The sequence below is a fragment of the Pholcus phalangioides genome, unplaced genomic scaffold (assembly GCF_987345545.1).
Source record: "Pholcus phalangioides strain wild (caught in Gottingen) unplaced genomic scaffold, Ppha-v1.0 ptg000009l_1, whole genome shotgun sequence".
Taxonomy (NCBI): domain Eukaryota; kingdom Metazoa; phylum Arthropoda; class Arachnida; order Araneae; family Pholcidae; genus Pholcus; species Pholcus phalangioides.
The window spans coordinates 39,398,262-39,422,252 of NW_028301602.1; the positions used below are offsets into that span (position 1 = coordinate 39,398,262).

The 23,991-nt window shown below is 35.4% G+C and overlaps 1 protein-coding gene across 2 annotated transcripts in view; it reads left to right on the forward strand.

The window, feature by feature from the left end:
* The first annotated feature begins 6,017 nt into the window (after positions 1-6,017).
* Positions 6,018-23,991, forward strand: part of LOC149083046 (transcription cofactor vestigial-like protein 2) — a 54,414-nt gene continuing 36,440 nt past the window's right edge. Inside the window, exons 1-2 of one of the 2 annotated variants that reach the window (XM_089236155.1) lie at positions 6,018-6,633; positions 22,580-22,877. In XM_089236155.1, the coding sequence (XP_089092281.1) occupies positions 6,478-6,633; positions 22,580-22,877 (454 nt within the window). In that variant the 5' untranslated portion in view covers positions 6,018-6,477. The remainder of the gene's footprint in view (positions 6,634-22,579; positions 22,878-23,991) is intronic. The other variant, XM_089236156.1, reaches the window with a different exon arrangement.

Sequence of the window (23,991 nt, forward strand, 5' to 3'; positions counted from 1 at the left end):
AGTTTGGGGATATCATGGACGTTATCAATAATGACGGGTCCTTAAGACACTTCGAAACAAACGTGTCAACTTGGTAAAGCCGGGTTTTCCTAGGAGCAGGTTTCTTGTGCCGCGCGCAACGTGATTCACCCAGCGCGACACGCCGTCCACTCACCAGTAAGAAAAAGCAGCATGACTGTTTTCCTACAGAGCGCAATACGCCTGACGACAGCGCATTACGTTGGGCGTGATTGGCCGACTGCTTCTGGAGGAGTCAAATGCGTCGTGCGCAGCGGTTTTGCCGATATTGTCTTCACTCTTGTGTGTTTTCTTTTCCTTCCCTTCAAACCGGAGCATGCAGACAACAGAGTAGCTGATGCCAAAGCCATACACTTTACATAGCCACCTTGATCTGACGCGCCTCGCTAGGAAAACACAAACGCGTAGCGTGATTATGTAACTCATTTCTGTCGGCGTTCGGGTCACGCTGCGCAACAAACCTTAATAGTCGCTTTTACTTGCCCTGTTGCGAACAGCGAAAAAGCTACTCTTACCATCCTTTCCCCTATATAAGAGAGAAGACCTCGTATAATTTATATATCTCGCATCTTATTTTTTTATATTCCTACTCTTGGGAGAGAAATTTTTCGTAGACACTTTTATTATTTGACACCGCGAAATTGTATAATTCATTACCACTGGAAATAGAGAACGTGACCACTTACATGGCTTTCAAAAAAACATTATTAAAATTATTCATGCCAATAGACGATGTAGATTTTTATTTTGGTATTAAGGAGGAGCAAAAGTTTACCCACCATAGCTTTGCTTCTACATAATTCGGAAAAATTTTGTTTTAGATGTCTTTCCATTGTTGTTCCGTCGTTTTTGCAAGATTAAGAAAAACTATTCATGAATGAAAGTTACGGTTTTGTGAATAATTTCTTCAAATATAGTCGGTCTCAAAAGTTTAAGCGCAAAAGAAATATGACAAATACGAAGAGAAGATGATGGCAAAGAAACTTATGATATTTTTGCTAATTAGGTGCCTTATATAATATCATGCTCATATAATTCACATAAACACAGTCACAAGTAGCAATTCAATCATGATTTTTGATGTAAAATCGAAAATTAGGCATTTGAATCTGTCTCAAAAGTACAACTACAACACATATAAATGCTGGTACAATACATGCAATCCCAAAATAAAGAGTCGATGATGTTTTCCTTTTCCTGTAGGCCTACTACCCATTAACCTTATCATTATTGCATGTAAATTATTCTGAAGGGTGAATTCATTATGAATTTTTTAAGGAGGAAAGAAGGTACAAAAAAAGCTATCCACAGAAGGAGCCCAAATCAACTCAATTTTCTTTTTCATCCGTTAGAAACAATTGTGTTTAGTGTATGGTGAAGGCCCAGAAAACAACGTAGTGAAGTAGCTTGAAATAGCTGTCAGAGACAATAAGAGATCGGGGAGATGTAAGAGGCACTTCATCTCATTCACGCAACCCTTAACTCATCCTCGCTTAATTTCTCCCTCTGAAGCCGCGCATGCTCACATGACGTAACGGAAGATGCTGAGGAGCAATCTCTCGCTATTGGCTTTGACAATAGATCCCATAAAAATGTGGGAGGTACCTCCAACGACCGCAGGAACGCCCCCTTTTTTCCTCTCCCGTTTGGGAACCTGCTATAAATCGATCATCTCTCCCTTCCTCCATTCTTCAATTCTAGGTTTATTCCCTTGCGAAATTATCGCCCGATTGGCTCAACTTACCACGCGTCGACGTAAAACAATATAAATATAAAATTTGTTTTAAATCTACTTACATAAAATTACTTTTTTAAATCCATTTCTAAATTCCAGATAACTGAAAAACGGAACAAAAAAAAATGTTTACGTTCATGCAATTTTTCCTTACCTGTTATTTTTTCCCTCACCATCCAAGGTACATACAATCATTATTTATCACAACCTTAAAAAATATTATTGGGAATATCATAATTTATCTGATTTATAAATACAGTCAAATCTCGTTAATGAGTCACTCTTTGGAGAACAAAAGTATGACTTAATAAGCGGAGTGACTCGTTAAACGGAGTGAGCCATAGCTGTGCCAATTCCTGGTTGAGGATAATTGGTATTTCCAAAAAGTGATCCGGTAAGCGGAGTGACGCGTTAACCGGGTGACGTACTAACGAGGTTTGACTGTACTTACATTTTCTCCCAAACCGAGCAAAAATGCACACTTTCGGTACAACTCATTCGGCAGTAAATCGCCTTTGACGATAAACGTAAGTTTTGCCTCGAACGTGGGAATTCCTCGCACAGGAAACCATTAAATATCTTTTTATTAAGATATATTATGTCTTTTTCATACGGGTGGTATAACTCTGAACAATAAGTGCCTCTAATATGATATTTAACCTCTGCAAGATACATCAATATGATACATCACATTTATATCATAATATACAGGGACACATTTATATCATAATACCGTTGCTTCGGAGAAGAAAAAATTAAAATAAAAGAAAGATTACAAGGTTAAGAAACAAAACAATACGAAGTGTGAGCAGAAACAAACGCAGCCGACTACCAAATGTGCTGCCAGTGAGGTTCGAGCCAGTATGCTCGAACCTCAACGCTACTCAATGCTACTTAGTCTTAACGATGAAAGTCACTACCTCACGAAAGTTACGACCTCACGACCGCACAGCGAATTTAAATACTGCAAATACAAGAAAATTTAGCATAATATTTGCTTTAATATTAAATATTAAACTTGTATTTGCTTCGATAAGATTTATTTTTCTATTAAACATTCATTCGAGCTTTTTCCTCTGCCTCGTTTTTTGAGCAGAGAGAAGTTTTTAAGACTTTACTCATTGGACTCGTATTCATTTAGACTAAACTTTATTTTTCCAAGTGCACTCTACTATTTTCACCTCAACATTAAGCTAATATTTAAGGACATTCCAAATTCCGTCTTTGTATAAATTAGTTGGTCTAGAAGCGAAAAAGTCATCGATGTGGCTTTTGACTGGACCTAAATCAGTGAATGATTTACCATGCAAAGCATTTTGAAAGAAGCGATACAAATTCAAGATGGTCCGATGTTTGATCAGTATTGTGGATGAGATAAAACATTCTAGTCTATCTCATGGAATCATTTTTAAGAGGCCAAAGATATATTTTGCGCATTTCAGAAGCATAAATTTAATAGATACCTACAGTTTCTCTACAAACAGTTTTATCAAATGAAATTTTTTCGGAATTTCCAGAATGTTTACCAGGTTTCGAGTGGTGACGAATCCTTCGATTCGCGCTTTTATAATATCGTCATCATCTCCACTTCTATCCTAATGCTCTACATTGAAATTCTCAGATTTGATACTTTTCGAAACCATTGGAATTTCTTTCAGCATAAAGTATGACCTCCATATATTTTTTATAGAGAATAATAAAGCCATGGCATTGAAATAAAACAAAGACCGAGACAATGGAAAATTACAAATACAGTTAAAATTCAGAAAGATCTTTGTAAAAATTTACGAAAGCACCGAAGCAGATGAGTACTACAAAGAAGAACTCCCTCCCCCCGCCCCTAACTAGATGAACAAACTATATCATTATGGACAGTGGGTACCATCAATGTCAGTGTTTTCGAAAGTGGGAAGCTACCGGTTGGATCTATAACTATTGGACCAAGTATGATCCTCTAGGATGGCTTGAGTTAGGGGGCGATGAGAGAAAACAAATTTTGCAGAGGGGGCGATGGAACAAAAAGTTTGGGAAACTGATCCATGCTCTGAAAAATAATGCGTGTGGCAAAAACTACCCGTGGGACAAAAAGCCCTCGTCTCCTATATTTATACCAGTTTGCGCAATTTGAACTTCATTCTGCATAAATAAATAGCAATACCATCACGCCTTAACCTGATCTTTTGAACAGAAATAATGGCCATCCTGTAAGAAATAGTCCAACTCTAACTACAGGTTTACATTCAAAAACCCGGTCATTGATTATCCAGTTCCTCAGATTTCCGGTGGGGATTTCGTAGCGCATTTTTGACTTTACGGCTTAAAGTTCAGTAGAATTATTTTGTTCATTTGAACTAAATTTCTGTTTAATTTAATTGGCGAACATCAAAATTTCATTTGCTTCACATTTAGTGTTTAAATTTCTTTCTTTAAAAAGCATGGGTAATGAATTTATGTTAAATACAATAATCATACATGTGTATTACCCTATAAAAGCTGGCACATTAGATCCGGTGATTGTCGGATTTTTGAATGTCAACCTGTATTAACATAAAAGTGACGCTGAGCATTCAAGTGGGTCATATTCCCTACACTTGCCACAAAATTGTAATATCATAAAACGATAAATCAGCATCTAAAATATGCAGCTACAAGAAAGCTTTTTAATAGCCTAATACCATTATTCTAATCATTCAAGGTTCGCGAGTTAGTTTTCCCGCATAAGAAAGAAAAATCGATTGAATTTGTTACAAAAATACCAGAAGTGGCATATTAGTATTTCAAAATCAAGAAAAATTCAAGAGATATTATGAAAATTAATTTAGTTTTCCACCGTGTAAATTCCTAATTTTTGATAGTAATCCTTAAATGCGTATTTTTTTAAAACGTTTAAACATTCATTACTGCAACCATGAAGATAAAAATTCGGAATGACTTTTTCACAAAAGATGAGGTCATATGCTTTCCATTAAATGTTTTGAATTTCCTGGTAGATGTCCCTATTTAACGAGAACAACTCTTTATTTATTGCAGACCATGTGTTTCCGTGACTTTGCTAAATTTTTGAAATATTTTGTTTGCATTTTTTTGTTTTTACCTTGAAGTTATCAATCCAATTTTTTTTTCTTACTATGGTTTTGAAATACTAAGAAGGTAGTCATACAGAATGATTGTAATTAAAGTTCCTGTACTCAGAATAGTTTTTCCTCAAAATTTCTTATCCGAATAGAGCAAATTTTTTAGGATATGTTAATGAGATCATATCTTAATAGACCATATTATAAAATTTAAAAAAAGGTCATTTTTCGACCACCAGGTGAAAAAGTGGCGATTTTTCGTGCCTTTTACATTTTCCCAGTCATATAGCGTATATATGAAGTTTCAATGTAATACGTGTACGGGCTTTATATATGTCTCAGCAGTTACTGACACTACTCCGACTTATGTAGAGCCCATTCTGGAGGACGTCTTCCATTGAAACTTGGTAGTACGTTATATGGTCCATGAGGAAGAAGGAAAATTCATCAAAAAAGCGCCACTTTTTCACCTTGTGATCGAAAAAAAAAATGAGCTTTTTTTTTGTTTCATAAATCTATCTCTTCCATGGTCTCGTTAAGATATCCTGAAAATTTGGCTGTATTTGGATAAGCAGTTTTTGAGGAAGAACTACTCTGAGTGTCGGGATTTTAATTATAAACCACCCTTTTTTGTATATATATTTGGAAAATAATATTATTTTAATACATTTATTTTATGGGCAATTTTTTAGGCTCTCTACGTCCTCCTTAAGGCTATGCATAAGCAAAACAATTCGAAGCAGAGGTTTTTTTTTAATGATTTTCAATACGAATTTCAATACGAATCATTGATATTCACTATGGAAAAAATATCAGCTCGGAAAAAATGGACATTTAAGGGTAAGTCAGTTTTCACATAAAATATTAACAAAAAGCCAAAATATTGCTTTTAATTTAAAAAAAGTTAAAAGAAAAAGAAAAAAGAAATTAAGAAATACTGAAACTCAGTTTATATCGAGACCAGCTGGGGAAAACGTAAATAAAACGTATTTTAAGAAGATATATCACGAATTTTTTTAATACAATTCTAAAAATATACGTTTCAATTAGAAATCAGTGTAAATTTGTTTAATGATTCGTGTTATACATAATAGGGTATTGTGATTTCTATTCACACGGCACAATGTATTCGTCGCCAATGCTGGCGAGAAGCGAGGGCAGTTTTAGACGAGCAGCAACCTCAAGCGACGACAAGGACTTGTAATAGAGTATGAAGAGGGAGATTGAGGGAGAGACTTGTAAAGAGGGGCTGGGAGAGAGAGAAAGGAGAAAGAGAGCAATAGACACAGGCAAAGGCCGTACGTATTCAAGTGGGGGGGCGTGAAAAAGAGACGAGAAATACTCCAGAGGGGGATTTGATCACAAACAACAAGTTGAAGAGTAGCATTTTAAGTATTGAATTCCCACGTGGGAGACGCCGTCGTATTTCGCGCCCGAATGTTTTTCAATAAACGTTACGTAGGAGGAAATGTGAGTGACGCGCATCTATCAAACAAGCAAGCAAATAAACGCAAAAATAAATACATTGCATCATCGTCGCCGTCGTGATCATCATCATCATCATCATCGAGGCGTTGTTAATACAAACATTTTTGAACAAAACGTCGGCAATCGACGCGACAGTGGTGCAGGTCGTAAAATAAAAACAGTATGAGCTGCGCTGATGTCATGTACCAACCTTATTCGCCCTATTTTCCCGTGTACCAGCGATCGCATCACCAAGTTTCGTCTTCGGCGGCTACAGGTGTTTCGGCTGCGGCGGCTCTGGCACCGGCGGCACCAGTGCAGGCATCAGCTGATTACAGGGTATGTGTGTTATTCTGTTTGTTTTGTTTTTTTTTCGTTGAATTTCTGCTTGTGCAGCTGAACAAATTCGCCGGTGAATACGTGTATGATTTCATGAATGTCTTTGATATTATAATTTTACTGTGTGATAAAATTGTGTACCGTAATTTGTTTTTTTTTTTGGAGATTTGTCGTGATTTTCATAAGTGGATAAGCAAGAGAAAAATACAAATTTTGAAGCTGCAACAGGAAACAAAAAATTAAAATTTTCTTAATGGTACGAGGATTGTAAATATTTTTTGTGACGATAACCACCATAAAAACCAATTTTATAATAAATTATATTTTATAAAATTATGTATAAATAAAATGCGTTTCGGTGAGTTTAGATATTATGTATGTTATACGGTAAAAATGTGATTAATCGATAAATATACATAATAACCGATTATTATGCATGCTTATCAACCGTCTTGTTAACATTGATAAATTTAACACTTTTATCGGCGAATATACTTTATAACAAGCGTCGTTGGTAAATTTGATATAAATACTTGAAATTTATAGCCTTTATCTGTGATTATGCATAATACCTTAGTATAATTTGTGAATTTGATAAATATGAGAAACATTCCAAATGAGTTTCGTATGTGTGTGATGAATATAGTCGTACCCTGATACAATGATAACAAGTTTCGCGATCTAACCCCGATATAATGATACAATGCATGTATAGTACGATTTATCATGTTTACCAACGACGCGACGCTTGGATAATAGCCAGTAAAAATGATAATTTTTTTTAGCACCTCCCAAATTTACCAACGACGCTTCGGTAGGCTTACTATGTATAATCGCAAATAAAAGTGATTAATTTAGGGAAATTTATCAAATGCTCGGCGATTATGCATAATAACAGGATATTGTGTATAATAACAGCACATTTTTATCACATAGATAAGTTACAAAATATCCATAATTAAATTATATATTTTGTAACAAAACATTTATAAGCATTATTTGATAACAATGACTTGAATGTGTTAGTGAACAAGAACTATTACTTTTTCTTCAAATGTGCAGCCGAGAAGCACAAATATTCACTTCATCCCGAATCATAACTATAAAATTCTATCCAAAATAATATACCATTGCCGAGTTTAATAACAAATGCTTAATACTTTCGAAAAATATCAATAGAAATCCCTGTTATCTTTACCAAATGTAAATTTTATTCGATGATATTTTATGGATGTAGAATTGAAATTAAAGTATTCTGCACGAATTTCTTCCTCATTCTGAACAACTTTCAGAATCATGAAGCTTGAAGTAACGACCACACATCTCAAACATTTTAGAGAATTTTTATTTTTCCTGATTCCATTTGCTCAGCCGACTCAAAGCCATCAGATTCAGCCGGTGAATCGAAATAGGGCAACTATCGAATTACAGGTTTTCTCTCTGGTGTCTGTGTAAATAACAGATATCCAATTAGAATAAATAGAATCGTTATTAGTTCATTTGTGCAGTAGGTACATTGGTTGAGCCGTCAAATTATCAATTTCAAAACCAGATACTTGTAGATCATTTTTGACATATTTTTTCAGGAGAAACAAAAAACTAATAATTTAATTGAAAAATTTATGGAACAATTTTATTTATTTATTTATTTATTTTATTAATTGGCATGCAATCAGTATAAATGTTACTTTAAGAGAAAACAAAAAATTTTTAGATCTGTTTTTTTTTTCCTTTTAGTTTTTGTTTTCTTTTTCGTAAACATAATTCTATTTTAATGGCCTGTCAGGATGAATATTTAAATTTTCTTCTTTTCATGTTCATGTATATATATATGGATCAATTATTCCGGGGTTATGTTGCTTATATGTTATGCTGTTGCCTAGCATAAAGATAAGTGTTTCCTACCTTCTTATTTATATCAGGCATCTTCAACCCGTTGCTCGCGAGCACCATGGTGCTTCCTGAAGCACCCAGAGTGCTCGATGCTTGCGTTCGATTTGGTGCTCGCTAGCACTTGATCAACGTTCTAATTAAACACCTTGTACAAATTGCTTTAAAGGATTGAAATGGTCCTGATTTCATGCATTCGTATGCCAAACGTGCCGTAAGGGCGCTCTTCTTTTGATGATAGGTACACAGGCAGTGCTCCCAACCCCATCTCGTCTGTAATCGCCACAAAAGTTGTTAATCGCGACAGTACCCGATTGTCCGGGGAAAATATGTTGTAAAAATTTTGTATGTTTTTTTTTCTTCTTTTTCTTTTTTTTTGACACAAAATAAAGTGTTCCAGACTCTGCCACGAAGCTGGGCTGGAAGAGATCTCGGAAACGGGATAAGTCTAGTGGCAAAGTTCTGGCGTTCATTCAGTTAAGCAGTGCTCGCGACTAGAAAAAGGTTGAAGACCTTTGATATATATGTTGCAGCGAAATATTCTAGTGAAGTAAAGCCCCGAGTTCATACGTTTGTGACCAGAGGCATGCGTAGGAGAGAACATGGCCTTGCTCGCCCCAAGACGATCAAAAATTATCAAAAGTATCAGAAGATATTTACGTAACAAAAAAAAATATTGAGGTATCGAAAGAAAATACCTTTTTATATACCGTTTATTATATTTATCGATTTCTGCTAATTTACAATGCTTTTGAAAGTTATCAGCTAAAAATTTCTCTGAGAGAGATCCCTTGCGCTCCCCAAACCCAATGTGCCCTCTAAAGGTCGATCTTGTGTACACCAATGCTCATTTACCGCCTACCCAAAAGGCCCTCTCAGAAACCGTTGAAAGAGGCTTTGAACTCGTGCCCGGCATTAAAATTTTAAATTCCTTTCCGTTCCAATGCTCGTGACCATGGTATTGTAATGTGGTAGGTCTTCTCATGGTGCATCTTGGGTAACGCAAATTCTACCGCACGCCATTTTACCGCTTGATCATTGTTTGACTCAGCATTACTTTGATGGTACGTGCACCAATTAAAAACAAACTCCAGTCCAAAACGAAGGTGCATATGCGCACCCTCGAATGAATGATAGCACATATCGTCGCTAATCCGGATTAAAATATGTTTTTATTGAAGTGCTGTGCACTCTCCAAAAACACTCTCTACCACCTTTGCTATTGCGATAAGACCACACATTCTACGACCGAAAGTTCTTCTTTAGGTGTTTTATGTCACCTCTTAAAGTTTGTCCCATGAATTTAGAATCACCCTTCATTACATATGAGAAACATCAATGAAGTAGAACCCCTTCTGCCACCTATCAAATAAAACTGTTACAATTCCTTAATAAAAATCCAGTAACTGATTTTGATCAAATTCTCTGCATGAAAGAAAACAATACGTTACTGTATTAGTTAATATTTTTGAATGGTAAAATAGTATAATTAAAACAATTCTTAACCATTAATAATATGCAAATTAAGGAAGGTTAATTGACTAAGTCGGCTTTTTCCAGGGAAGGCCAAATCTCAAGGACTCCCTCTTCCCCAACAATTTCAGCGGCCCCGTACGGGCATATGAAGGCAAGAGTAGTGAAAGTGTGTGTGTGTAGAAGGAATGTAAGAGAAAAATTTAGGTAAAATGGCGCACTCCTGAATTTCAGGTCAGTAGTCAGTTGATATACAGTCCCTTGCGCTTTCGTAGAAAGCGCTTTCACAATAATGTACAAAGTTTCGGTCTGGGAGGAAGACAACAAAGTATTACAAAGATTATACACTTCGTGATTATATGCGATGAAATAGAAAAAGAAGTTTCTTGACCGAACTTCGATGACATATTTACAAAAAATTTCACAAGGTAATCAGTTTCGAGTATGGAATCCATTTTATATATACTATGGAGAAATGGGGGAAGTGCCTTTCCCCGATGTGTTTGCTTCTACTTTATTAGTAGAAGTTTTTTCTACTTTATTAGTAGTAGGCATTTAGTTTCAGACACCACCAATAAGTCGATAATAATCTGTATTAGAAGCACTTCATCATATGGACTTCATTTTTAAGGATTCAACACAAATTGTAAACATAAATTTTTTGGGCCGTGGAAGACGTATGAAATAAGAATTGTTGCGAGATTTTATTATGTTCATTTACACGACATGTAAAAATCAGTTGTTAAAATTTCGAAGCAAAAAATATAATTTAACTGATATTATTACTTATTAAATATTGATAAATATCATGTCGTATTAGTTTTTTCATGCGGCACATTAATCAATATTCAGTTGATAATTTCAATGGGAGAATTGTGACAGTTTTATTTGATAGGTGGCGGAACGGGTTCTACTTCATTGATGTCCTCACATGTAATTTAAATACTGTGTACTGTATAAATGTGTTCAATATTTTCTAGAAGGCATGTTTTTTGCTGATGAAATTTCATTTTTACCCGTTGATTGGTTATGGACAAAAGGCACCATATTTTCAAGGTGTATAAGTTTGCAAAATATGAACGTTAGGGGCTGAAAATGCTTCCGTGTACATAGAGTTTTTTTCTTGCGCAGAAAAAAAAATTTCTATATTGTATAAAGCAGCATGCTATTTCATCATTCTTGACAAATATTAAAATATTCTGTAGCTGTAGCTCCTACCCAAGACTATATTCAATACGTCCCCTATAAGTTAGAGGTTCGTTGTGAATATTAACGTGGGGACGTGTCTGGCTTTTCTACCCAAGCCTATATATGAGGCTCCTCTATAGTGAATTTATAGTGTAAAAAAAACGTTATTTTTGTCCCGGGCCCCGTGCTAGAGCTCTGTTATCCTTACCCTTGTAAGGGTCGTAGTGCTCACTTAAACCATTGAGGATAGATGCTTGGTTTCACACTCAGGAGTTATTCACCCAAAACTCAGATGGACACCGAACAATTTAATGATTAGCATCATAATTATTTCAGTTAAAGCCACATGTCAAAGTTCATGCTTTTCTTCTGGTGATGGTTATAATCAAAGCTCTTGATTCGTGAATATGCCTCCTAATGGGCTGACAGGGGCCCCAACATCGTGAATCCCAACCATGAGTTCAACCGGGCACGGCACGGAGACCCTATGGCCCAACACCCCGTAGTAGGGCTTCTAGGCTAAGATCTTTTTGGGCCCCCAGGCCAGACTTTTTACGCCCCCGCCCCCTTATAATATGAAATTGTAATGTGAAAAACAAAAATAGAATCTCATCTGATGAGAATTATCTCGGTCCCCGGGCAGGTGCCTGGCCAGACCCACTCCCTTTGCGGGGGCCATGCAGGGACCTCAGCTAAATAGGATCTTCCACGATAAGATGGAGAACAATGATTTATGACAATAAATACGTAAATTAAGAGGTGCTGCCTAGGCCCTCTTTCATTTTGCCCGAATATATATTTTGCCCTTAAATATACAAAAATTTGTTTAAGTTCTGTAGAATAGTCTCATTACCAGGGTTCTACGGACAATCCTTATAATTATCAAGGATTTACTCGCGAAACTTTACCCTGATATATAGAGATGATTCAGAAAAGATGGGAAAAACTTTAAGAGGTGAGAGTACACACCAATACAAACCATTGTCATCAAAGTATGCATGGTCTAACATGATACGCAAACAGCGCCAGCGCGTTTCGAAATGACCGCTCCGCAATCGCAAACGTTAAATCGGCATTCCTGTTGAAATTTATCGGTAGGAAAAAAAACACCATGCATGCAAATGTAACCTGGAGAAGAAAAAGAAACCGTATACAAATCTGCGTCACAGTGAATAAAAGGCGCGGACTCAGTGTTACCAAAATGCGCCCTTATCCAGTGCGTTAGAACTGTTAGAACGGTTGCACAACTTCAGAGGGCTGGCGTCCGCGCCTTTTATTCACTGTGACGCAGATTAGCATGTGGTTCCATTATCTTCCCCAGGTTACATTTGCATGCATGGAGTTGTTTTTCTCCCGATAAATTTCAACAGGAATGCAGTTTTAACGTTTGCGGAGCAGCCGTTTCGAAACGTGCTAGCGCGTTTGCATTTCGTGTTGACCATGCGCTCTTTGATGACAATTGTTTGTATTGGTGTGTATTGTCACCTCTTGAAGTTTTTCCCATCTTTTCTGAATGACCCTGTACACATGTACAGAAATGGTCAGTCAGAACATTCCGGAGCCAAGCAGTGCAGCACTAGAGATTCTTCTAGTATGGTGTTTGCTGAGAGAGAAGCATTTGTCGGGAGATGAACAAAGAATCTAAATTTGTGCTGGGGATTCGACTAAAGAAAGGAAAGTCAATTGGAAATATGTTGATGAAAAGAGTGAAAAGATCCTTAACAGAAAAAGAGAGAAAGAACCTAATTTTTTTTCCCTCGTAAACCAGCTTCTCTAGAGATAGGTGACACTTTTCAGAAATGCGAGAAAGGAGGTGAATTTATGATATGAATCAAGCATTGAATAGCAAAGAGTTAAATAGCATTTCAACAATGAGAACTGTTTTTTCCACTTGCGCTTTCCCTTCGAAATTATTTCAATGTGTAAAAATTTCCGAGAGTGGAAACACCGTCATAATAAATATGTCATAACAAAACGCCGCCCCTGTAATCATGCTGCCCAAAGCGGTCGCCTCGTCACCTCGTGCCTAGCCCCAGCTCTGACTATGGAGGTGTATGCAATATTTCGCAGAATAATGTGTATGAGGTGCGTGAATGTATGGCTAAGTAGAGGTTTGTGTGTAAATTACTCAGATATATTGTCTCTAAAATAAAGTATATTTTCTCAAATACTGTATTACAGCTGATAATTCCTCCCGCTGGATTTAATCGTACACAAATATCATCAGTATTTATTTCTACGGAAATTTTTAACATAATGTAGAAAATAAAAGATTTTCTTGTGTATGTCATTGCCATTTTATTGATGGTAAATCAGAATAAAAGTACAAAAACAAAGTACAGCACTGTATCAAGTAATCTTCACATTACTCCAATACAATTGTACCCTGACTTATACGCGGCTATCATCGGTCCCGCCTGTCGCGTAAATTCAGGCAGAGGTGCAATCAGCGTGTTGCAGGTGGACCCGGTGCTGGACCAGAGCGGACGCAAATTTCACCTTTTAACCTCTCCTTCAACATTACGAGGGGGCGCCAAAATGCGTGCTTGTCCCGGCTGACCAAGCATCTACTTGCGGTCCTGTCTTCAGGGTATTGCTGTATCCCGAAATCCGATTAAAAATTAGTTAATGGTGAATATTCAAAGATACAGTCGGCCCCACTTAATCGGATATCAACGATTCCGCGTATCACTATATCCTATTAAGCGGGGTACCCAAATGTGCGGGAGGAACAGATCTATTGTCATTTTAAAACGTTAGTATAGTTTGTAAATTAAAAGCTTGTGAAGGATCAATGTAAATAGTGTTGTGTCTCGAACAAATTAGACATCAAAACTGAAATGAAAACCATATTTAATTAGTTTACAATGATAAAAATGCCTACGATTTTTTCTCATTAAGGAAGTTATCGTCCTCTATTGTCTCTACAGAAAACAAAAATAAAATAATTAAAAAAAAATGTACGTTTTGAATACAATTTGTATACTTGGTGGCCAGTACCTGCTCTCAAATGTATTAACCTTGACCTAGTAACATATTTCCTATCAATTCCAAATGTTTTAAATTAAAAACATACTTTTCAATAAAAACACTATTTGTATAGTGGTTGATGTGTATTAAAGTTGACGTATGAAGCGTAATAAAATGAAACCTCGATATAACGACACCCTGCCGACTAAGTAAAAATATCCTTGCAGAGAGATTACCGTTATATCCAGAGACAGCGTATAATATGTTAGAGCAGCGGTTCTCAACCTTTTTTGATTCGCAGAGCCCTTTTTAGTAAAAACATTCTATGGCGGAGCACCGTATATATAACCCATTTTTTTAATTATTCATCAAAGTTACTGATTTATTTTTACTTTTAAAAATATTTATAATAATTTTTGTTTAATTTTACTGGGTTTTTTTTATTTTCCTCGAGTGGCCACGTAGCCCCTGGAGAGTGTACAAGGAGCCCCGGTTGAGAACCGCTGTATTAGAATATAGACATTTCCAAACAAGATCTGAAAAAAAAAAAATATCATCGCAGAGAGATTTGTTGTTACATCGAGTATCGTTGTAGCGATGTTTCACTGCATTCGATTAAGCGGGGAAAAAGTCATTGAGATTATTATATTAATCGGGGAACTTTTACATTGTCTCCATGGGAGAAATTTTGGTGCTGGAGGATTTCATCCCCTGGTTTTAAGCTGGTTATCCGTTAAAAGTGGGGCCGAGTGTATTTGATATAATTATTAAGCACATTTAGTATCCCCGTTTCAAACTACTAGAAATTTCCAAAGCAACTAACATCAACTCTATGGATTTTTTTCCCTCATTCCATTATTAGATAGTTATGGTGTTTATGGTGTACAAGTATTATGATAGTTTATTCAAAGAATGAGTTGAAATATTCAGAAGGGGAACACACAAAAGGAGTTAAAAGTACTTATATATGTATAACCTTTAACCATATTTTAAATGAGAAAATCACTCTCTGAGTAAATATTTTCCTTCCGGTGCGATGACAGATTCTGTTCAAGAAAATGGCGGTTTTCAGTCAAGTGATCATAAGTGAAATATTCAAATAATGTAAATAACGTGACAGAGATTTTTACGTTATCTCACGGTGTGAGACAGTATCTTTTCTGTACCGTAAACGCAATGAGCCATCAATTCGAAGAACGGGAGTTGGAACTCGAGCGGGTATTTTTCCCACTGCCCTGCTATTGTCGATGGATGCTGTAGACGTTCAGAGAAGAAGCCCGTTAGAAATCCCACGTCCTCCCTCAAAGGAGCATCAACGACAGCTCTTTTCCCATCCTTGAACCGTGCCGAACTGTATTAAATGCACCGAATCTTTCACCACGACCGAAACGTGATTCTCGACAAGAATCGACTCGAGGCTCGTTTCTTCACTTAATTTCTGAAAGGTAGTTCGGGGGCAACTCCTGAACGTCTCGCTTGTTCGTTCGTCAAATGACTGCCTCAGTCAAGTTAAGCGGTGCTATCGCTGGGTCGGATCGGTAGTCTTTGATCTGTTTTGCCCGGGTCCAGATTAGAAACAGTGGCAGTGACTGAGAACACAGATAATGTTTCTCTTCTTTCTTTCTGCTCTTTAAGGCAGGGGGTCAAAGACAAAGACCGTCTGGTGAGAGTTTGTTTTCTTCTTCTTCTTTTTTCATTTTTAAACTAAAAGAAAGAACACACTCAAAAACCACTTTTCGCTTGTCTACCTCTTATTTCTTTTATTCGGTTCACGTCTTGTCAGATTCGGTCTTTGAGATCCGTGTCTTATAAATCACTCCGCCGCGCATTTCGTAACAAAGATACCGGAACATACCTTTATTTTCTTTTTACGTATATTTTATTTATTTTTTTATTTATCTATTGGAATATGCGATGAAAACTGCAAAACCTGTACAATTGTGCAGAGAATACAATAAATATATAAGTTAAAATCAGTTAGCATTAGTGAAAAAATAAAATGAAACTAGCTTGCTATGCGCAAATAAGCAATTGAGCTGATAGCCCGTGTATAATTTTAGAAATCACACCAGTGAAATCTTTATATTGTTCCTACTTGTTGGATTTTGTGGATTAATTATATAATTTGTTCTTTATTTAATTTATCATTTTTTGTCGTTAAATTATGTGCATTATGTATAATACCAGTTATGATTTTTGAATAACTAATCCAATCCTGATGAAGGCGAATCTCAAAAAAATAATAATTCCGAAAATTCCGCAAGAGGGCACAGTAGTAGAGAAGAAAATTAAGAAATTATGTTCATATTAAAACCAATGTAAACTAATGTACTCGCCCATTCGTAATTCACATTGCTTCTCTTTTCTTTTCTTTTACGAGTTATTCGAATCAATAATATAGTTTTTATATTATGTAATTTATCAATTATTATAATTACTATTAACTTATGTGCATCAACACTTGTTATGTTTGTTTTAGATACTAACACTTTGAATGAACTTTATAGAAGCTAAATTGAATTCCCGAATCAATTTCATTGATGCATGATTCAATTTTTGACAAGCCATTAAAAAATTTTTATTCAGAAATCATAATATATTATGCCTAAAAACTTCAGTCAATAAATATAAATTTAAAATTAATATTAGCAAATAATTACTGCCGAGTAAATATGCAAAATGTTCAATACGAGGGTTATACAGTAAATATTTAACTGGTGTTTTATCTGCATTGTATGTATGTATTTTCTTGATGCAAATATACATATTCTTTGACCGATCCAGTCAAATTTTACATACAAAACAAAAACCGACTAGAAAAATACGTGGAAAATGTCAAAACTCACCAAGAAATTGTCTCAAAAGCAATGTTTACTTACTTTCAGCAAAGAATGCATATTTTTTACAATTACATTGTAATGGCTTTTGTGTATGCTATATTGTTTTTAATTATCCAAGAAGAAAACTACGACGGTAAGCAATGAGTACATCTGGTAAAAATTGAATAGAACTTGCTGTCTAAAATTTAAAATCTACATAAATTTGCTGATCGTCTTTTTTATCAGTCACGTTACACTTAATATCAACCACTCTCACTACTCATCCAATTCATGAATTTTCAATCAAATTTCTTGATTAAATATATTCAAGATTTTTCAGAGAAATCTTAACAGCGCCATACTTTTGATACTTTATCTACACTGGTGTTCTTAAATAGAAACTGGGGCAGGGGTATCCTGACAGCCAGCAAAGCATTTTATCCAATTCATGAAGCCGATACATAATTTATATTTAGTTTATACAAAAACTGCCACAAATTTGTAAGACAAGTTTGTCTTAAAAACGTGGCAATTTTTGTATAAATTAAAACCAGACAAAGTTTCTCATTTTTGTGATAATTATATTTAGTTAATGAAATACTGCATCTATATTGATTTTTTTTTTGCTTTAACCGTCAGCACGTTCGCAAATTATTTGCCCGATGCTCACCAGCCCGTAAATTGTTCAACTATTTTCTCTGGTCCGAAAGTGTTAAAAGTTGAAGAATATTGACCTAAATCACCTTATTTTTTAAAATAAGATGACACTATTATTATCAAAAATTCAGCCCTCTATATTTGAATCTACCGACTGTTTTAAAAGTAATTTTTTCCCTCAAACAGAAAAATTTCCGATCCCTTATTGTCGATTCCCCCCATGATTTTTTGATTCTTATACGAACCAACGCATTCCCTTGTATAGGTTACGGCCAAAAAAACATCATAGAAATAAAATATAATAATAATTTGATAATCGTGTTGATATTAAAATGAGAAATCCATGTTTTTTTATTCTGCGATTAACATAGAATTATATCAATTTTAAGTTTTAAAAAAAAAATTGAATCATCTCAACCATTCTAAAAATCATTCACACGTAATCTATCAAGCAAAAAATTTCCAGATAGTTTTTCTAATCATAAGCTTTTCACGTCTGTTCTACGTGTGTTAGACTTGGTAACGGGCTGCAACATGATGATAATGTGTGAAATTGACTTTAAGCTTTCATTCCTGGTCGATTTTTTGAATTTCTTGGAAAAGAAAAGACGATTGAGAAATATTTTTATTGATTAATTAGTTGTGTGATCATGTAACAATAAATATGTCAAACGTCGATAAATGTGTTTTCAAAACGGTAGAACTATATATTGAAATGCATATGATACTATCGGTACTACGAACTATTATTATATTAGGGCAAATTTTTTTAATCAGGTCCTTTTCCCGAGGGATTTCGAATCTAAAGATCACCACCGTGGAGTGGTGATTCAAAACTATCCGAGCCTCCAGCAGAAGCCCTGGACCAGGCACGAAAACCATGCCCAAGTTCATCCAGCATCACCTTCCCACCGTGGACCCTCATCGCGGCAACCGTCGAACCACCTTCAAAATTAATTTTTCCATACGAGAAATAATGAATACAATCATACATATATGAAATGAATCAGCACTTGTACGATCATATACAATTCCCACGATACATCATGTATGACAATCAATATGGATTGATCGCCGTACCTGACATATACAATTGGAAGAGAAGGATTTAGCATCAACTAGAACTGGGAACCAATGACTTCTGGGTCAATCAATAAAAATTATGACAATTAACAGACGTTACATACAGATAGTAATATAATAATAACTCGAGTATACCTGAGGGAAGCAGAGCGCATCGCATTCCAAGATTAACATGATGAAAGATGTCAGAGGCACAAACCTAAATACACGCACACTGCAGAAGAAGCAAAAACAACTGCGGAAAATCAGAACACATTGCAGTTCAAAATCACAAAAGATGAATAGGACAAGCACCATGCATAAGAGTTAATTGTGTAGAGATTTGCGTAAGAACTAAGTACTAAAAAAATCACCATCGAATAGAAACTAAATACTTTAATAACGATTTTGATTCCAGTAGTATTTGTTCTTGGTCAGTTTCATAGCCATCTCCTGTAAAGTGTGCTTTCAGCATCACGAATTGCATTGCAAAGAAAACAACATCTTGATCTCAATAACCTGGACCGCTGAATTTCATACAAAACGATTTTATTGCCCTTATCAACAAACTTCATCTTGAAATGAACTGGTTACGTGAGGCATTTAAGGTCCAAAATTGGAGGATCACTGTAATCCATTTTATAATTTTCAGCGTCTGACTTATGTAATACTCAGGAAAAATTAATATTATAGTTTCGATGGATGCAGCTGCAAATATTAATAAAAACTGAAATTTCAAATTTCAAACTATCTTAGTAAATCTATCTGCTATGTCTGTTTTTTAAGGAAAATGAGGTTTCTTTCGTCAATGAATCGGTATATCCTCGGAACTAAATCGGTTGGGGTTTAGATGTTCTTGTTCTCATCTTCAACTGGAAAATGGTGTAACATCATAATGATTTGTTATTATTTAAATTTCGATTACACCAGAGTCATGAACTTGAATGTTCCCCCCTGTATTTTGGGTATAATTAGGTTTTCCAAACTTTTATAAATTTCAGAACTTCCTTATCGAACCAGTGAGAAATGCTATAATGTCTTTTACGCAGACTCTAGGATATTCATGAAAAAGAATAAGATTTAATTTTTCTTATAATTTGCATTTGGGTCCATTTTTTTTCTTTTCTACATGATAAGTCAGTGATGCAAACACGTTTTTTTTTAATCCTAAGAAAATTTGATCTAAATACCGTAACTACATCTATTTTTATAGCCCTGCAGTGGGGAATGCTGACAGAGCTCTAGCCTTAAGGCCGGAAATGAATCCTATTATTTTTCATTATAAAATTATATTAGAAAGACGCTCATGAAAGATCTTTCCTATGGGTCCTGTCCAGGATTTAGGGACTCAATCTCTCGTGACCAGTCACAAGAATTCATGAAGGTTACTGTCACGGTCCCAGGTTCAAACCCGAGGGAGGATACAGATAAGGTATCTTCCCTAACGAGCTTGAAGCAACCACAGATAGACAGCGCTTTCACTTCCAACCCATCTCATTAATGGCAGTAAATTGCAATATAGCGATATAGCCACAGATGGTGTTTAGTGAAGTAGCCACAGGAATCCAAATACGATGCAACTTACAAAAAGAACTCAAATATCCGTTCGAAATAGTTAGTTGAAACTTGGGGATATTAATCTAAAATTTAGGGGGGGGAGGGGGAAATACAAAATATCTTTTCATTTCGCACGCAGCGTGAATAAGTAAACCGTGATCGCAGCAAATAATCACATTAAATTTATTAACAAGCTTATTTTTATTATTTTTTTTAAATAGTTTATTTTATTTATTCGGAAATAAACCATTGACCCTACTGAGAAATGCCAACTGGTGCGAAAATTGCTGTAGTTAAGGGAGGCTCTGCTATGACTTCACTCAGTGCTTCACGCTACTAATGCGTGTTATGAGGAATTGAAAAGTGTGTCTCTGGTCTATTGGTTAACGCACTTGCCCGGTATGCAAGGGGACCCTAGTTAGATTCCCGGAAGAGACAAATCACTTTTCTTTCCAAATATCAGTTTCGGCATAACATCCAGAAAATTCAATTTCTCAGTATATTTAAGGCCGAAAAAAATACCATCTCTTCAAACCATTAACCCGTTTCAAAGATTAGCTATACCTAACGTAACAATTACTCAAAAAAAAGAAAAATGAACAAACATTTTTGAAAAAAATTGTGAATGACTAATATAAAATTTCTATTCACTCAGGAGTTAGTATTTAACAATTTAACAATCAGCAGGGCCGCAACTAGAAACAAAAATTTATTTGTCAATTTATTCCTTGGGGCCAGTATCTATCTTGGTGCTCCCTTATCCGTAGTTTTGAATGGAAAAAAGAGTAAACCCTGTGCCCTTCCTATTTAAGCCCTTGGGCTGAAAGGCCTCCGCTTGGTCCCTACCCTCCCCTAGTTGCTGCTTTGATCTTCGATGTAATTGAGGAACTCACAAAGTAGCAAAATATGTTTCGTTACGGTAAACATGAGAAAAACAATGAAATATAATATGTACAATATCCACCATTGAGTACAGAATTACAAAGTGTACAGGTCACATCGGATTTATAGTACAAAGTAATTTTGCAACTGTCGCTCAAAAAGGATAAACTGGATCTCCGTTGAAAAAAAATTCGTGAAAAACTTTAAATTGTAAATTAAAATTACGCCATTCATTGCGTAAAAAACAAAGAATTAACCTTCTATGGTTCACCCCCCATAAAAACGAGTTGAAAAAAAAAATTACAAAAACGGATGTAAATTAATGGTATTACCATATTTTTAATTGAATCTCTACATCAACACAGAGCAATCTAACTAACTAGAGTGAATTTTTAATTAGCTAAAAAAGTTGGTTGAGTATAAAATATACAGTTTGCTTTGATATTAATATTATTCATAAACAGATAAAATTTTTCTTAGTAAAACTGAATATAGTTTTCACCTCGAGATTTTTTTCACTCAATTTGGTGCAATTTTAGGAATTTCTGAACACAAAATTTCAGCAGCTCTAGGACGCGGTAGCCCAGGTCGATAAGATACTCGCCTAAAGTGCCAAAGGATGTTTGGAAGTGTCGCGAGTTCGATACATGAATCATCCTTGTCAGAAACTTTCCTGACGAAAGGGTACAGCAGAAACGGTGACATATATGGTTACAAAAAGATTGCTACCGTAGGGAGCCCCACATCGATGGGGTTAGCGCACCAAACTCTCGGTGAGTACAAAAAAACAAGCTGCCTTTCGGAATCGGCTATAAATTGTAGGTCCCGGTCTAAGTAGCCCTCGTGTGTAGAAAATGACCGTGGTGCGACAAAAATGATCAATGATCAGCAGCTCAAAAAATGACACCAACAAAGAACCAACTCTTTCCGGACAAAAAAAGTATTGTAATTATGTAGCCGTATTTTGCATCAAATGACACTAAAAGATATACTTTATAAAATACCCAAACAGTTGAGGAAAGAAATTGGTATAATGACTTTTTTTTTTACCACGAATATTCATTATAGACGGGCCATACAGGGTTAGGTGTTTGATGTGAGAAGTTTGTTGAGTTTGGAATACAGTTATAATCTTTATAGTAGTCGCAAGTTATATATGGTTTCAACATGGTTTAAAATAAAAGGAATAAAGGTTTTATATAAATAGGACTTAATATCAGTAATAGACAATGGCCGTAGCCATTAATGAATACAAAAAAAAATAATTAGTAAATATTTTTTAATTTACATTTTATTTACGCCTTAAATGTATTATGAAATGAGGATGAATCAGATAACTTTTTTGAATGCTTGAAAATTTATAGAAAATACTACGTTGTTCCTCAAGTTTTCTTTTTGTTTGTATTTTCCTTCAAAGAAATATTTGTTTTTTCGTTTTTTCTCCACAGAAATATTGTTTCGCGAAATCGTCCACCGACACTGACTTCAATCACTCTTCAATAGGATCGGTTCCGGCGGAATGTCGGCTGAGGTGCAGCTCGACTCGGGGAGCCGAATCAGCAGACTGCCGGGACAAGGAGAAAGCCGAGGCGCAGTATCTCTCTGCGAACTGTGTCGTCTTCACCTACTACAATGGGGACATCTCTTCCGTTGTAGATGAACATTTCTCACGTGCTTTGGGACAAGCAACCACTGGAAACAGTTACAGCTCGACCGAAGATTCAAGTCAAACGAAGACGTCGAAAGGTAAGGTCGTGAATCCATCACAATACTACAATTTACCGCAATCATTTCGATGATATGCGATTCCATAAAATATTTGGTTAATGATCATATATGATTGATTCGTGAAGTTCACTGATTTTTCGGGGTGATGAACGAACATGTTCTGTAGCTCTTGATTTCTTTGCTTGCCACTCATATTGATGACGATTAGAACATTAGGGCAACTAGAAGAAAAGAAAGATAAAGAAATAAAAGCTTTACATAAAAATCGAAAAGGCTTTATACAGTAAAATCCTGTTATAACAATCTCCAAGCGACCAGAGAAAGTATTTCGCTATAACGAAATTTCGTTGTAAAAGTATTCAGGGTTTTTGCATTGTTCCTATGTAAATTGATCTGGGAAATTAGAAGAGTGTTCGTTAAAATGAGATTATTTTTGTTATAACGGTATTCGTTAAAACGGGATTCAACTGTATTTCCTATATAAACGTCAGATTTCAAACTTTCTCTAACCCCTTAACATAATAAGCAGTATATTTCACGAAAAGTATCCCAAAGAAATTTTATAGCCAGTTCTAAAATAAAATATTTTAAATTTAAATAAAAATTTTATATACAAGTATAAAAATTTTAATACAGATACAAATACAACGCCACAGCAGGCAAAATGCCCAATGAGGTGGCTGCGAAAAAGATGCCCGTAACAAATATGGATATCATACATTTCAAAAATACAGCAACCAAATTAAAAATGCAATTACAAACAATATATATACATGATAATATATTATACAATGCCCATAAAGAACTTATCGTTTGTCTTATCCTAAGTATGGATAGCTTTTCGATTTGCCCAACATGTTTATCGCATGTTTAATCTTTACATATACTCGTAATCATACTATCTTACGGAGATGCTACTATCACATTTGTGATTTCCTTTTTTTCGCCTTATCGTTTTTCACACTTTATTTAAATTTTATAATTCATAGCATAGAAATTTCATACGCTCCACATGAGGCATCCTATACAGCAGTTAATGTCAAAATTTTTCACCCACGGCCGTTCTGCACTGATCTTCGTATATCAGCGGCTTCCCAGATTGAAAGAAATACTTGTACATTAGTATCGTCAG